The sequence below is a fragment of the Balaenoptera borealis genome (genome assembly GCF_965194805.1).
Source record: "Balaenoptera borealis genome assembly, chromosome: 1".
Taxonomy (NCBI): Eukaryota; Metazoa; Chordata; class Mammalia; order Artiodactyla; family Balaenopteridae; genus Balaenoptera; species Balaenoptera borealis.
In genome coordinates this window covers 95,582,735-95,599,452 of record NC_138860.1, presented here as the reverse complement: position 1 = coordinate 95,599,452, position 16,718 = coordinate 95,582,735, and the positions used below count along the sequence as shown (strand labels likewise).

Genomic DNA, 16,718 nt, shown 5'->3' with positions numbered 1-16,718 from the left:
TGCAATGAAAGATCCTGGGTGCCGCAACTAAGACCTGACACAGACAAAAATAAATTTAAAAAAAAAAAGAAAAGAAAAGAAAGTAGACAAGCAACACCATCACCCCAGAAAGTTCTCCTTTCCAGTTAATACCTCTATCCTGACCACCTGAGGCAACCACCGTTCTAATTTCTACCACAATAGATCACTTTTGCCTTTTCTTGAATATCACATAAATGGAATCATTCAGTATATATTCTTTTGGACAATGCTATATTTTTAAGATTCATCCATGTTTTGCTCTATCAGTAGTTCTTTTCTTTTTATTGCTAAACAAATTTTTCTTCTCTTGGATGTATACGTTGGAGTAGAACTGGGTCATAGGGTGAGGTGTATGTTCAATTTTATAAGAAATTGACAAAGTAGTTGTATCATTTTATATACTCTTAGCAGCAATGTATTAGAGTTCTAAATGTTCCACATTCTTACCAATATTTTATCAGTATTTTTTTTTTAAACCAGAAATGTTTTATTCTTAACAACCATAGTTATGTCACCTCCCTGCAGCTAACTTTTTTTTTTTTTTTTTTTTTTTATTTATTTATGGCTGTGTTGGGTCTTCATTTCTGTGCGAGGGCTTTCTCTAGTCGCGGCAAGTGGGGGCCACTCTTCATCGCGGTGCGCGGGCCTCTCACTGTCGCGGCCTCTCTTGTTGCAGAGCACAGGCTCCAGACGCTCAGGCTCAGTAATTGTGGCTCACGGGCCTAGTTGCTCCGCGGCATGTGGGATCTTCCCAGACCAGGGCTCGAACCCATGTCCCCTGCATTGGCAGGCAGATTCTCAACCACTGCGCCACCAGGGAAGCCTATCAGTATTTTTAATTACAGCCATTCTGATAGGCATGATACCTTGTAATTTTATAATGCATTTCCCTGATAACCAACGATGGTGAGCACCTCTTTATGTGTTTATTGGACATTCCAGTATCTTCTTTTCTGAAGTATCTGTTCAAGGCTTTTGACCATGTTTTACATTAAAGTTGTCATTTTATATTTATATATTCTGGATTTGAGTCCTTTGCCAAACAAACTGGAAATATTTTTTTTTCTATTTGTGGTTTGCCTTTTCATTATTTTTAAAATGATGATGATTTTATTTTTATTTATTTATTTATTTATTTTTGCCACACCGCACAGCTTGCGGGATCTTAGTTCCCCAACCAGGGATCAGACCTGTGCCCACGGCAGTGAAAGCACAGAGTCCTAACCACTGGACGGCTGGGGAATTCCCTGCCTTTTCATTTTTCTTAACACTGTCATCAGTGAGAAGAATTTTAAATTTTTGAAAAGGCCAATTAAGAATTTTTTCTCTTACAGTTAAGTGCCTGTTGTGCCCTAGGAAATCTCTGTCTACCCCAAAATTTCAAAGATATTCTTAGATGTTTTCTTCTAGATGAATAGTTTTAGCTCTTACATTTAGGTAAATGATCTATCTCAAATTAATGTTTATGTATGCTATGAGGATATTTCATAATTTTTCCCCCCATTCATACATCTAGATGTTCCAGCACCATTTGTTGAAAAGAGTTTCCTTTCCCCACTGAACTGCATTGGTGCTTTTGTCAAAAACCAAATGACAAAATACATATAGATATATTTCTGCACTTTCTATTCTGTGATTTTGTTTTTAAGGCAAGTATCTCAAATTTAAATCTAAAAATAATAAAATTTAGAAGAATTTGGTGGTAGTATGCTAATAAAAAAAACCTTCAATGAAATATTGCAGCAAGCTATTGCTAGATCCTAAATTAAAGTTAGATAATACTATTCTAACTGATGTGTAAAGTGTCATACTAAGAACAATTACATCTATAGTAAATCACTGATATTTTTGGATTTAATATTTATGATTTCAATCATCTGGGCTATCTCTAAACATCCATGATTTATAAAGCCATAATTTTGCTGAGGCACAAATTTCAATCATTTGTGCTCTGAGGCTTGTGCACACATGTGAGTAACTTACCAAATGAATAACCCTAGTTGACTCTTCAGCATCCATATCTCAGCAAGGTTCACGACCCATCCTCATGTTCTCATTTCAGGAGTAAAATTATATGTTATACTGGTATTTCTCAACCCATGGAGATTCACAATGGTTTTGGACCATATTAATCAAGAATATCAATGGCTAACTATAATAATAATGTTAAAGAATACTTTTTATAATAAAAAGATGAATTTAAAAATGTGCAAAGGACTTGAATATTTATCCAAAGAAGATATACAATCCCACTCCTGGGCATATATCCGGAGAAAACCATAATTAGAAAAGATCCATGCACCCCAACGTTCATTGCAGCACTATTTACAATAGCCAAGACATGGAAGCAACCTAAATGTCCACTGACAGATGAATGGATAAAGAAGATGTGGGGGCTTCCCTGGTGGCGCAGTGGTTGAGAATCTGCCTGCTAATGCAGGGGACACGGGTTCGAGCCCTGGTCTGGGAAGATCCCACATGCCGCGGAGCAACTAGGCCCGTGAGCCACAATTACTGAGCCTGCGCGTCTGGAGCCTGTGCTCCGCAACAAGAGAGGCCGCGATAGTGAGAGGCCCGCGCACCGCGATGAAGAGTGGTCCCCACTTGCCACAACTAGAGAAAGCCCTCGCACAGAAACGAAGACCCAACACAACCATAAATAAATAAATAAATAAATAAATAAATAAAAGTAAATTAAAAAAATAAAAGAAAAAGAAGATGTGGTACATATACACAATGGAAAACTATTCAGCCATAGAAAAGAATGAAATAATGCCATTTGCAGCAACATGGATGGACCTAGAGATTGTCATACTGAGTGAAGTAACTCAGAGAAAGACAAATATCACATAATATCGCTTATATGTGGAATCTAAAAAAAATTGGTACAAATGAACTTATTTACAAAACAGAAATAGAGTCACAGACGTAGAAAACAAACTTATGGTTTCCAGGGGGGAATGGGGGGGAGGGACAAATTGGGAGATTGGGATTGAGATATATACATTCCTATATATAAAATAAATACCTAATAAGGACCTACTGTATAGCACAGCGAACTCTACTCAATACTCTGTAATGGCCTACATGGGAAAAGAATCTAAAAAAAAGTGGATATATGTATAACTGATTCACTTTACTGTGCAGCTGAAACTAACACAACATTGTAAATCAACTATACTCAATAAAAATTATTTTAAAAAATTAAAAAAAAGAAGATATACAAATGGCCAATAAGCACATTAAAAGATGTTCAACATCATTAGTCATTAGGAAATGCAAATCAAAATCACGAGATGCCACTTCACACCTACTAGGACAACTATAGTCAAAACACAGACAATAACAACTGTTGGCACAGATGAACAGAAATTGTAACCCTCAAAAATTGCTGGTGGGAATGTAAAATAGCACAGCCAACTTTGAAAAAGTTTGGCAGTCTCTCAGAAAGTTAAGCATAGAGAATTACCATATGATCCATCGATTCCCCTCCTAGGCATATACCCAAGAGAAGTGAAACCATGTGTCCACACAAAAACTTGTACTTGAATATTCATACCAGCATTATTCATAATAGCCAAAAAGTGGAACCAACCCAAATGCCCATTCAACTGATGAATGGATAAACAAAATGTGGTATATCCATACAATGGATTATTACTCAGCCATAAAAAGAAAGGAAGTATTGATACCTGCTACATTATGCTAAGTGAAAAGGCCACATATTGTATAATTCTAAATCTACAGAGACAGAAAGTAGGTCTGTGTTGTCATGGATTCGGGGAGGGAGGAATGGGGAGTGACTGCTAATAGCTACAGGGTTTCTTTTGGGGGTAATAAAAATGTTCTAGAATCAGAGAGTGGTGATGATTACACAACCCTGTGAATATACTAAAAACCATTGAATTTGTATACTTTAAAAGGGTGAATTATATTGTATGTGAATTATTTCAATTAAAAAAATACTTTCTGGGCTTCCCTGGTGGCGCAGTGGTTGAGAATCTGCCTGCCAATGCAGGGGACACGGGTTCGAGCCCTGGTCTGGGAAGATCCCACATGCCGCGGAGCAACTGGGCCCGTGAGCCACGATTACTGAGCCTGCGCGTCTGGAGCTTGTGCTCCATAACAAGAGAGGCCGCGATAGTGAGAGGCCCGCGCACCGCGACGAAGAGTGGCCCCCACTTGCCACAGCTAGAGAAAGCCCTCGCACGGAGACGAAGACCCAACACAGCCATAAATAAATAAATAAAATTTAAAAACAGAGCAACATCTCCATTGTTTAAAAAAAAAAAAATACTTTCTATAAAACTTCTTGATGGATAATAAAAAAATGTGAGACACAAGAATGACTGAAACAGGATGCTATGGAATATTTAAAAGGTATGAAATATTTTCTATCATAAAAATTTAAAAACCAACAATTTCTATAGTAGATGAAAGATACACAATCTTTTTCTTGTTTGGTGACTAAAACGAAATGTTTATTGAACCAAAGCTATACCTAGGTAATGAAGAACAAGTCAAAAATCATGAAAACATGCTGTTCTAATTTTTTACTATTACTATCACAGTTACTGTATACTGAATTCATTCAGTAGATTAAAAAAATCTGTAAAAGCAATCAATACTGATGAAACATCTAAAGCAAATTCATAGCCTGAAGAGATTTATGTGATCTTTTTCTACTGCACTTCTAATAGCTTCCAGCTTTAACAAATTGCACAGCTCTAGACCTACAGCCATTCCTGTTGTAGTTATGTGGAAAGTAGCCAAAATAGTTCCTGCTAAAACAGCTTTACAATTTGTCATTTTACTGGTAAGATTCATACAACATTTGAAAATTTGCATAATAAATTTGTAAGAATAAAAGAAGGTTTAAAAATATATATATATATATTTAAGTGTCACTGTTCATTAGGTTAAGTAAGTTATCAAGACACATTGTTGAAGTCTGAGGAAGAAAACCCCTAAAGCCCTTTATGTTTGCTGGCTCCAGCTGAGAGAATCACAAATAGAGACTGTAACAGAGAGAGGGAGAGAGAATATCTGTACATAACCTTCATCACTTGTAAAACCCTAGCAAAAACAGCCACAAATTCCAGCGCTCTCCCAATTCATATAACACTAATGTTATTTAAGTGGGATATTATCCAAATTGTTGGAGCATAAAATTTCCCCCCTAAAACCTTAATTTTTATCCTGTTTGGTAACACCCAGCTTAAACTGCCTATTCACAAACAATAATGTCAGGTTACAGAGCCATTCTACTCAGTTGGATATTTTGATAGAGTTGAATTGTCAACTGGTTTTGATATTTAGGTGAGGGGAAAATATATAAATTTCTACCTATAAGTAAAAATGATTGTTTTTCAGGCAAGGCTTTACTGGGGCTAAAAATGATTTGCAGATATTGCAGTATATACATATTACATACTTATTAAATGTATATATTTAATTAAATAATGTATTTTACAGTTTTACTGACGTATACTTTATATATCACAAAATTTACCATTTTAAGTATACAGTTCAATGATTTTTACTAAATTTATACAGTTGTGCAACCATCACCATAAAAAGTTCCCTCATGCCTGTTTGCAGTCAATCTCCACTCCTACCCACAGCCCCAGGGAACCACTGATCTGCCTTTTGTGTCTATAGTTTTACCTATTTCATAAATTTCATATAAATGGAATCATACAATATGCTTTTTTTTTTTAAGGAAATATAATACACTCCTTGGCTCAACTGTAAGTATTGATGATAATTTATTTTTTTTAATATTTATTTATTTATTTGGTTGTGCCAGGTCTTAGTTGTGGCAGGTGGGCTCCTTTAGTTGCGGCAGGCAGGCTCCTTAGTTGCGACTTGCCGGCTCCTTAGTTGTGGCATGCAAACTCTTAGTTGCGGCATGTGTATGGGATCTAGTTCCCTGGCTAGGGATTGAACCCGGGCCGCCTGCATTGGGAGTGCAGAGTCTTAACCACTGTGCAACTAGGGCAGTCCCCAGTATGTCGTCTTTTTTTTTTTTTTTAATTTATTTTTTGGCTGTGTTGGGTCTTCGTTGCTGCATGTGGGCTTTCTCTAGTGGCAAGCGGGGGCTACTCTTTGATGCAGTGCGCGGGCTTCACATTGCAGTGGCTTCTCTTTGTTGCAGAGCATGGGCTCTAGGCACGCGGACTTCAGTAGTTGTGGCTCACAGGTTCTAGAGCGCAGGCTCAGTAGTTGTGGCGCACAGGTTTAGTTGCTCCGCGGCATGTGGGATCTTCCCGGACCAGGGCTCAAACCCATATCCCCTGCATTGGCAGGCGGATTCTTAACCACTGTGCCACCAAGGAAGTCCCCAATATGTTGTCTTTTGCGTCTGGTTTCTTGCACTTGGCATAAAGTATTTGAGGTTCATTTATGTTGTTGCATGTACTTATACTTTGTTCCTTTTTAGTGCTAAGAAGTGTTCCATTATGTGGATATATCACAATTTATTTATTCATTCACCTATCTTTGGACTGTTTCAAATTTTTTGCTATTGTGAATAATATTGCTACGAACACTTTCATACAAGTCTTTGTATAGACATACATTTCCATTGCTCTTGGGTAAATACCTAGGAATGGAATTGATGGATCATATGGTAAGTATATGTTTAACTACACAACTGTTTTCCAAAGCAGCTATACTATTTTAAATGCCTGGTAGCAATATACGCATTTTCTCTACATTCTTGCCAACACCTGATATTGTCAGTCTATATGAGTATAGCCATTCTAGTGGATATAAAGTAGTATCACACTGTGGTTCTAATTTGTGTTTTCCCAATGACTAATGATGTTGAGTATCTTTTCATGTGCCTTCTTTGATAGCTAATTCATAAACCTTCTTTGATGAAGTGACTATTCAAATCCTTTGTCCATGTTTTAATTGAGTTCTTTGTCCTATTATTACTGAGTTATAAGAGTTCTTTATAAGTTCTGGATACCAAACTTTAAGAGATAAATGACCTGCAGTCATTTGGCTTATCTTTCCATTTTGTTAATGATAACTTCTGAAGAGCAAACATTTTAAGAAGTCCAATCTATCAGTTTTTTTCTTTTATTGATCATGCTTTTGAAGAAATCTTTGCCTAACCCAAGTTCTGTTTCCTTCTAGAAGTTTTATAATTTTACTTCTTACATTTAGATCTTTGATCCATTTTGAGTTAATTTTTTATTTGGCATGAGGAGAGGGTCTAGGTTGTTTGTTTGTTTTTCATATAGACACCTGATTTTTCCAGCACCATTTGTTGAAAAGATTATCCTTTCCCCATTGAATTGCATTGGAACTCTTGTTGAAAATCAACTGACCAAAATTATGTGAGTTTATTTCAGGATTCTCTATTGTCTTCCATTGATCTACATTTCAACCTTCATGCCAATATTATACTATTTTAATTACTGTAGCTTTAAAAATGTCTTGAAATTGGGTAGTATAAGTCCCTCTAACCTTACTGTTCTTTCTCAAAATGGTTTTGGCTATTCTAGATCCTTTGCATTTCCATATAAATTTTAGAATGAGCTTGTCAGTTTTTACAAACGAGTCTACTAGGATTTTAATAGGAATTGCATTTAATCTATAGATCAATTTAGGGAGAACTGTGATCTTAACAATAATTAGTCTTCTAATCCACAAACATGGTATATATCTCCATTTATTTAGGTCTTCTTTAATTTCTCTCAGAAGTATTTTGGAGTATTTCACTATATGTGTGTGTAGGTTTTTAAACTCAAAACAAGTATCACTAAAAGCATCACAGATTATTTAGACAGATTCAATATGAAGGTTAATATATATTACATATCCAACAATTTATTTTTATAATTTGGGCAATGCCTGGGATTTCCGCTACCCTCCCCTCACCCATGTGGCTCTGGCAGTACTTTTGAAAACCAATGCACAATGCACACCATTAGAATTGTTACTGCTGAAACTGACAAAGGACTAATCTCCAAAATACACAAGCAGCTCATGCAGCTCAATATCAAAAAAAACAAATAACCCTATCCAAAAATGGGCCGAAGACCTAAACAGACATTTCTCCAAAGAAGATATACAGATTGCCAACAAACACATTAAAGGATGCTCAACATCACTAACATTAGAGAAATGTAAATCAAAACTACAATGAAGTATCACCTCACACCAGTCAGAATGGCCATCATCAAGAAATCTATGAACAATAAATGCTGGAAAGGGTGTGGGGAAAAGGGAACCCTCTTGCAATGCTGGTGGGCATGTAACTGATACAGCCACTATGGAGAACAGTATGGAGGTTCCTTAAAAAACTAAAAATAGAACTACCATACGACCCAGCAATCCCACTACTGGGCATATACCCTGCGAAAACCATAATTCAAAAAAAGTCATGTACCACAATGTTCACTGCAACTCTATTTACAATAGCCAGGACATGGAAGCAACCTAAGCGTCCATCGACAGATGAATGGATAGAGAAGATGTGGCACATATATACAATGGACTATTACTCAGCCATAAAAAGGAACGAAATTGAGTTATTTGTAGTGAGGTGGACAGGCCTAGAGACTGTCATACAGAGTGAAGTAAGTCAGAAAGAGAAAAACAAATAACCATGTGCTAACACATATATATGGAATCTAAAAGAAAAAAAATGGTTCTGAAGAACCTAGGGGCAGAACAGGAATAAAGATGCAGACGTAGAGAATGGACTTGAGGACACGGGGAGGGGGAAGGGTAAGCTGGGACAAAGTGAGAGAGTGGCATGGACATATATACACTACCAAATGTAAAATAGCTAGCTAGTAGGAAGCAGTTGCATAGCACAGGGAGATCAGCTCGGTGCTTTGTGTCCCCCTAGAGGGGTGGGATAGGGAGGGTGGGAGGGAGATGCAAGAGGGAGGGGATATGGGAATATATGTATATGTATAGCTGATTCACTTTGTTATACAACAGAAACTAACACACCAATGTAAAGCAATTATACTCCAATAAAGATGTTAAAAAAAAAAAAGAATTGTTACTGCTGAGAATACATTTTACGTAAGAGGGTTTTTAAAGCAGAAAAGAACCACCACAGGGAAGAGACAATCCCTATTTTGTTATTTTGAGTGGGAATTAAATAAAATTTTTAGATATCAATGGTGTATTTAATTTGAATAGTTCTGATTAATAACTGCTGCTTATCTTCTCACACAAGGAACAGATTTCCACCCCATCCTGGGTAATAACAATAACAACCACTTCTGTAAAGCTTATTACGTGTTAGGCACTCTTCTAAGCACTTTAAAGATATGCACTCATTTAATCTTAATAACAACTCTAAAAGGTAGGGAATATTATCCCCAGTTTACACATGAGGAAACTCAAGTCTAGAGAAGTTAAGTAACTTGTCCAAGGTAATACAGCTAGGAAGTAGCGGAGCCAGAATTCAAATGTAGGCAGTTTAGTTGCTGAATCCGTTCTCTTAACCACTCTGCAGCATGAGAGAGCAGAGCATTTCATATACAAGTATTTTTAGACCTCTGCTTCCAGTAATGGAAGACTGGGTAACTCAGATGAACCCTCCCAGACAGCTAGAAAAGCCGTCAATTTTTAAAAATTGAATCAAATACATCAGAGAATTAACAAAGGGTAGAGAATTACCAGGACACAGTCCAAAGACGGCAGAAAGCAGAGAAGTAAGCCACACCTGGGGCTTCTTTCACTATAGGGACATTTGACAATTCTGGAAAAGATAGCTAGGAGGCTGTTCAGTATTTCTGCCAGTTTCATAAGGCTACAGGAACAAAAGTTGAAGTCCAAGACCTGTCAAGAGTGAGAGCCTAGCAAAACCCTCAGGATTGGACTGGGACTCTGAAAGGCTGCATTTTAGGAATAAGGGTGAACCAGAAATAAACTGAAACTTTCATGGACTGCAGTCCAGTTTCAAGTCATCCGGGTAGATCAGAAAGTTTCAATCCCTGAAACTGAATTAAGGTGATCCTGTCCTACCAATGCTTCTTCCAAGCATCTAAGGGCAAGGAAAATCCTCTATGAAGGAATATAATATTATCTGAGATTTTAAGCTATTTCTACAATTTTTCAAATAAAATATCTGGCACATAGTGAAAGAAAATCAGGCATAAGAGAAAAGACAATATGAACATGATGCAGCAGAAAAAAACAGATATTAAAAACAGATACAGAGACGTTCTAGATATTGGGATTATCAGAGAAAGACTTTAAGATAGCTACTTTATTTTCAAAGAGATAATAGATTATATTTAAACTTTTGGCAGAGAATTCAAACCTATAAATAATATAAGAGATGTGAAAAATAAACAGAAATTCAAGAATTAAAAAATGTTTCAAAGGGGTGAAATCACACAGAGTATGTTCTCTGGCCACAATGCAATTATGTCAGAAATCATTGATAAAAAGACAATTTTCATATGTTTTAAAATTAAGAAATACACGTCTAAATGGAATAAATATACCTCTAAATCAAAGAGGAAGCCATAGTGGAAATTAGAAAATATTTTTGAACTAAATTATAAAAAAAATAACGCTATAGTATGCAGTCAAAATTGTACTTAGAGAGAGGTTTATAGACTTAAATGGATATGTTAGAAAAAGAAAGACTAAAAATTAATGAGTTAAATACCTTTATAAGAAGATACAAGAGGGACTTCCCTGGTGGTTCAGTGGTTAAGAATCTGCCTGCCAAAGCAGGGGACACAGGTTCACGCCCTGGTCCGGGAAGATCCCACATGCCACGGAGCAACTAAGCCCGTGTGCCACAACTACTGAGCCTGTGCTCTAGAGCCTGTGAGCCACAACTACTGAGCCCACGTGCCACAACTACTGAGGCCTGTGCACCCAGAGCCCGTGCTCTGCAACAAGAGAAGCCACTGCAATGAGAAGCCCGCACACCACAACGAAGACCCAACGCAGCCAAAAATAATTAATTAAAAAAAAAAGAAGATACAAGAAATAAAAAAAATAAAATGGGGCCAAAGAAAGTTGAAAGAAGGCCGTAAAGAGCAGAAATGAATGAACCAGAAAACAAATTGCAAAGAAGATCAACAAAGCCAGAGGTTGGTTCTTCACAAAGACTAATAAAATTGATAAATCCCTGAGGAATCCAATAGAGGGGCAAAAAAAAAAAGGTAGCCAGTGTTATGAATTAAAAAATGGATGTTACAACTGATTCTGCACATATTAACAAGCTAATAAAAGGATTTTATGAAATCTTTATGCCAATAAATTTGAAAATTTTGACGTAATAAATTCCTAGAAAAATACAACTTACCAAAAACTAACACAAGAAGAAACAAGAAATGTGAATAGTTATGGAATGGTTAAAGAAATTGAATTTGTAATTAAACTATTAAAGATATGAAATTTGTAATGAAAATTCTTCTCACAAAGAAAAATCCAAAATCAGACGGCTTTATCAGCAAATTCTTCCAATCATTGAAGGCAGAAATAATTCTAATTTTTACACAAATTATTCCAGAGAATGATAAAAGAGGGACAATTCCTTAACTTGTTTTATAAAGCCAGCAATAAAGGGAAAGTATAGACTAAAAATATAAGAAAAGAAGGAAAAACAGAATTAATAAACATAATTAATGTCAGAATGGTGGTTACGTTTAGGTAGGAGGGAAGAAGTTGTAATTGGGAAAGGGCAGGTGGGTTTCTGGGGGCTGACAATGTTGTTTCTTGACCTCAGTGGTAGTTTCCACTTATTTGCTTTAAAATAAATCATTAAGATACACATTTCTGTTTTTTACACTTTGCTGTATATGTATTACAATTCACACTAAAATTTTTATTGAAATTTATGGGACCAGTTTCACTTAATGAGAGAATGGCATAAATATTTGTTGACTCTCATCCTTAGATTTCAGTAATATTCTTGACTCTGTCTTTACTTACTCTAACAGACTTACAACTTGAATTTCTTCGAGATTATTTTTTAGAGGTTAATCCTTTAATGTTTACTAGTTTCCAAATTCCACTAACATATTATACTGGAATCAACAGTTACAATTACTCTTTTAAATAAAGGCATATTCTTGAATATTCTATACTCCCTAACTTGGGGCATTGTTTTTAAAACCCAAAATTTCACCTTGGGTTATAACACACAAAGATTAACCAATGATCTGTATGTCTGCAAGGTGTACAACATTAAGACAAATGAGATGAGTACAGTTCATCTGGGACTAAATAAACATCAACTCAGCAGTTTTCCTGGGAACTTTCACATCTGTTTCCTAACACTGATTATTTTAATCTATTTGTCTTCAGTCTTTGTCTACCCAGCCCTCATTCAAAAGCATCTGTCTAGTGTAAAAACCTTTTATAGTAACAGGAAATTTGATTTAATGGTCTGAAATATGAATGATCTTTTATTAGGACCAAGCCATTTTATTTCTTCTCTATAACTATAGTAAAAGGAACAGCTAAGTGAACATATATTGTACATCAAATTTTATTTTGACAGCAATTATAAAGCCTATACTGAAATACTGCTCCTATCCACCTTTCTAAATTCTTTTTAACATCCCCTTTAGGGCAAACACTAAGCATCAAAATATAGCAGACTAAAACAATTCTGCCTCAAATTACGGAGACCCAAACTTTGGTCTATACGCTGTTGTCAATTTGATTAACTTAAATAAAAATAGTATTTCTATCATAAAGTTTCTTACTTTTGGAACATGAGGATTAAATTCCACAGCTCTATGAATTGCTTCCACAGCATTAATTTCTGCTGTGCTTAACCCTCTTCTGGAGGCTGTTTCTGGAGAGAATCTATAAGAAAACCACAAAATGAAGAAATAAATATTTAAATAAATATTTTAATCAATTAATTAATTGAGATCATAATCTAGCCCCCTAAATCAGAGGTTTCTGGTGATGGCCAAAGTCAAAGCCAAATAGCTACTAAACATAAAAGTAAAGCCTTTGGTTCAACATATAAAGGAAGGCAGCATAAGAAATGGAAATCTTCAAGTTAAGGTGAAGAAAGCCTTCAGAAGTCCATTAAAGGCACACTTTGGGCAAAGTAATAAAATAAGAAATGCTACACAGGGACATCTAGAGAATCTCATGAAATAGAAGTACATTCTTATCAAATTTTCACTGTTCACAGACTGTGAACAGTCCATTCTAATTCATATCAAGCCACAGTAATCTAAGGTGAAAGAAAGCAGTTGCCATTTGGTTGGTTTCTGAATAACTTACCTGTGGAATAAAGAGAAATTCATTAAGGACAGCCAAAAATACAAGGAAATCAGAATAACTCAGAATTATAATCTCAAAACAGATAACATGAAACCTATTTCCCTACCACACACCTTACCATTACCATCAGAGCTACTATGTACTGGATGTACTTTCTATCTAGCATTGCTTTGGTCATTTAACACATATAATCCTCACACAACCACCCTACAGTATTATTATTCTCATTTTACAGATAATGAAGAAACTCAAACTGATTAACTTGACCAAAGTTCCACAGCTGGTATGCTGTAGACTTTGAATTTGAACCCAAGTTTACTTAGCTCTAAAAACCTTGCTCTTTCCACAACACATAGTAAGAAGCTTCTAAGCCCCATAAGATCAAGGGTTATTCAGCAGGAAGTAGGGACAAACAAAAGCATTGTTTAAAGTCAGTGGATGAAAAACAATATTGAGTTTAGCAGTCTTTCTAAACTATTATAGTTTTCATAACTACTTACTTATCTGAAACAGTCCTTGTCTTCAATAGTGCTGCTGTATAACAGATGGCTGCTGACTTTGGAAGGCTTATATCTATAATAATAATTTTTAATTTAGGTAAGAATCACAAAAATATCTTAAGACAATTTCTAATAAGAATAATTCATAGTTCAAATTTAATGGATATAATTTAGTAGTAAAAGCACATGGACATATAATTGGAAAACCTGAGTTTGAATCTTGATTCTACTATTTGCCAGCTATGCATCCTTGAACTAGCAGCAACTTCTTTAACCTCAGTTTTCCCAAAATAGAGAAATGGTACTTTTCTAGCACAGATTAAATTAAACCATGTCTGTGAAAGCCCTCATACAATGGTAAAAAGTACTCAACAAATGCTTATAAGAAGCTGCTTATAATAATACTATCCAAGGAAAAAGCCATTGCATAGATAGAACTATGTAAAAACTCCACCTATTCACAGAGAAAAACTAAGATTAAAAAAAAAAAAATTAATGGGACTTCCCTGGTGGCCCAGTGGGTAAGACTCCACGCTCCCAATGCAGGGGGCCCGGGTTCAATCCCTGGTTGGGGAACTAGATCCCACATGCTTGCCACAACTAAGAGTGCGCATGTCACAACTAAGAAGCCCACATGCCACAACTAAAGATCCTGCGTGACACAACGAAGATCCCACATGCCGCGACTAAGACCCGGCGCAGCCTAAATAAATAAATAAATAAATGTTTAAAAAAATTAATAGTAGTTAAATCCAGGTGATATAATTATGGGTGGTTTTCATTTTTTTCTTCTTCCGATGTTTTTGCACTTTCTACATTTTCTTAAATGATGATTTTTTATAAAATAAAAAGAAATTGAGAACTACAATGAAATTAATTATATAAGTTCTTTCTTAAAGAATGACCAAAATAATGTTATTGGGAGAGTAAGACTACAGAACTCTCTTTCCAGATTCCAGAGTTATACCAGCAAATGGAGAACTAAAGAAGTAAACTTGCTTTTAACTTTTTCAGGATTCTAGAAGGGTAAAAACTGGGGACTCATAAAAATAACTGAAAACACAGAAGCATATCCAAGTTGCTAGCTTTATTTTATTTTTAATGAATAGGTCCTATCTGATTTTTCATATTCAGTCCCTAAGCTTGTTCATCGTAGTATCATAAGCAGGTCATGCATCTGATAAGTAACATATGGAAAGAATTTCTCACAAATTTCTCCATGAGCCTATACTACTCTAAAGCACTTCCTAAGAATTCCAGATGTTTAAAAGAAATAAACTTCTCTTTCCAATTGTAACACATTTCAAACTTTCCAAGTCATGGAGATTCCCAAGCTAATGGGTAGGAGCTTACAACAGGAGAGTGTGAATAAGTGACTTATATGTGTTCTAATACAGTGAAAGATATGACTAGAAATATTATGCTAGTTAGGATGTTTTCAGCTTGGGGTTAAAAGCTGATGCCTCACTCAGAATGAGGAGAAAGGCTATGCTTCTCAAAAATTCTCCCAACTCCATTTGTGGTAAACTGGTACTGTTATCGTATAATAATAAAAATAGCCAACATATACTGACTTCTTACTTACTGTTGGGAAACTAGTAAACAAACAAATGGAATACCTAAATTTAAGTTCAAGCTTGCCCCTTACTGGCTAGAAGACCTTACCCAATCACTTAACCTTCTTCTACTCCAGTTTTCTTATTTACTAACCGGAAACAGTAAAAATATTGTACTTGTCCTACCACCTCACAAGATTGTTATAAGGATCAGATGAGATAATAAATTACACTTTGTAACTAAAAAGCATTGTAAAATGTTATTCTGAGTTACTCTTATATATACTCTAAGCAACTTCTGTTAGCCTTCCCTGTCACTCCAAAACAAATGAAGTGCATAGCACCCCATACTTTTCTATTACCTCACCTAACACGCTATGCCTCAATATAACTACTATTCATTTGTCTGTATGTTCCACTAAATGGTAAATTCTACGAGGGCTAAGTCCATGTCTTCTTATTCACCACTGTATTCCAAGCGCCTCACTCACATTAGGCGCTCAATAAACAAATGAATACATCTTGAGAGAAGGAAAGTTCCTCCTTGCAGACTTTTGCTACCAAAAGTACTGAAAAAGAAGATACTTAATAGCAACTTGTATCCACAGATACTAGATACTGACTGGTAAGAATGCAAAGAGAAAATCACAGAAATACCAGAGTAGGATCACATTTATGATTACTTAATAGAAAAAAAATACTTTAACCATGCTATCAACTAAGAGAATTATCACTCACCATCATATTTTGCTAGAACTGCTTGGACATCTGCATAGGCCTGTAATTCTAAAAGTGATTCTAGGAGATTTTCATGGATGTTCAACATGGTAAGAGGAGGAAATTCTTTCATCAACTGTATATTAAAAAGAAAAAAGATTAAAATTATACAAAAGGAACTCAATAGAGCTGAATCAGATTCACTGAGGTAGAAATTCTTTTGTTTCTTAAAACTGTGAAGACCCAACCTCTAAGAAATCTATGTATATTAAATAAATATCTTGTTATAAAACTATCAATTAAAAAAACCAGTGATTCTGGGCAATTTCCTGGCGGTCCAGTGGTTGGGATTCGGCACTTTCTCTGCTGGAGCCCGGGGTTCGATCCCTGGTCAGGGAACTAAGATCCCGCAAGCTGGGCAGCACGGCCAATCAATCAATCAATCAATGTTAAAAAAAAAAAAAAAAAGGAAAACACATAGTGATTCTGCATTAACTTAACTGGCAACTTAAAACACATTTTGTTTTTGAAGGAATAAAGATAAAGGTTGAGTCATCAAATTTACTTACATCTCTCATTATTTTTACTGCTTCTCTTATTCTTCCTAATTTTCTTGCACACATTGCCAGTCTTCTTTTAATATACACTAGTACATTGGTATCTCTCCCTATTTAGAAAA

At 35.6% G+C, this 16,718-nt stretch overlaps 2 protein-coding genes across 19 annotated transcripts in view; one reads left to right on the top strand and one right to left on the bottom strand.

The window, feature by feature from the left end:
- Window positions 1-16,718, bottom strand: part of ST7L (suppression of tumorigenicity 7 like) — a 151,705-nt gene that overhangs the window by 103,324 nt on the left and 31,663 nt on the right. For all 17 annotated transcript variants that reach the window (XM_082379970.1, XM_082379962.1, XM_082379955.1 and 14 more), the window contains 4 exons: window positions 16,609-16,706; window positions 16,061-16,175; window positions 13,767-13,839; window positions 12,732-12,834 (listed from right to left, as the gene is read on the bottom strand). In XM_082379970.1, coding sequence (XP_082236096.1) covers window positions 12,732-12,834; window positions 13,767-13,839; window positions 16,061-16,175; window positions 16,609-16,706 — 389 coding nt within the window. The remainder of the gene's footprint in view (window positions 1-12,731; window positions 12,835-13,766; window positions 13,840-16,060; window positions 16,176-16,608; window positions 16,707-16,718) is intronic.
- Window positions 1-16,718, top strand: part of WNT2B (Wnt family member 2B) — an 84,013-nt gene that overhangs the window by 58,036 nt on the left and 9,259 nt on the right. The gene's annotated exons all lie outside the window — the stretch shown is intronic.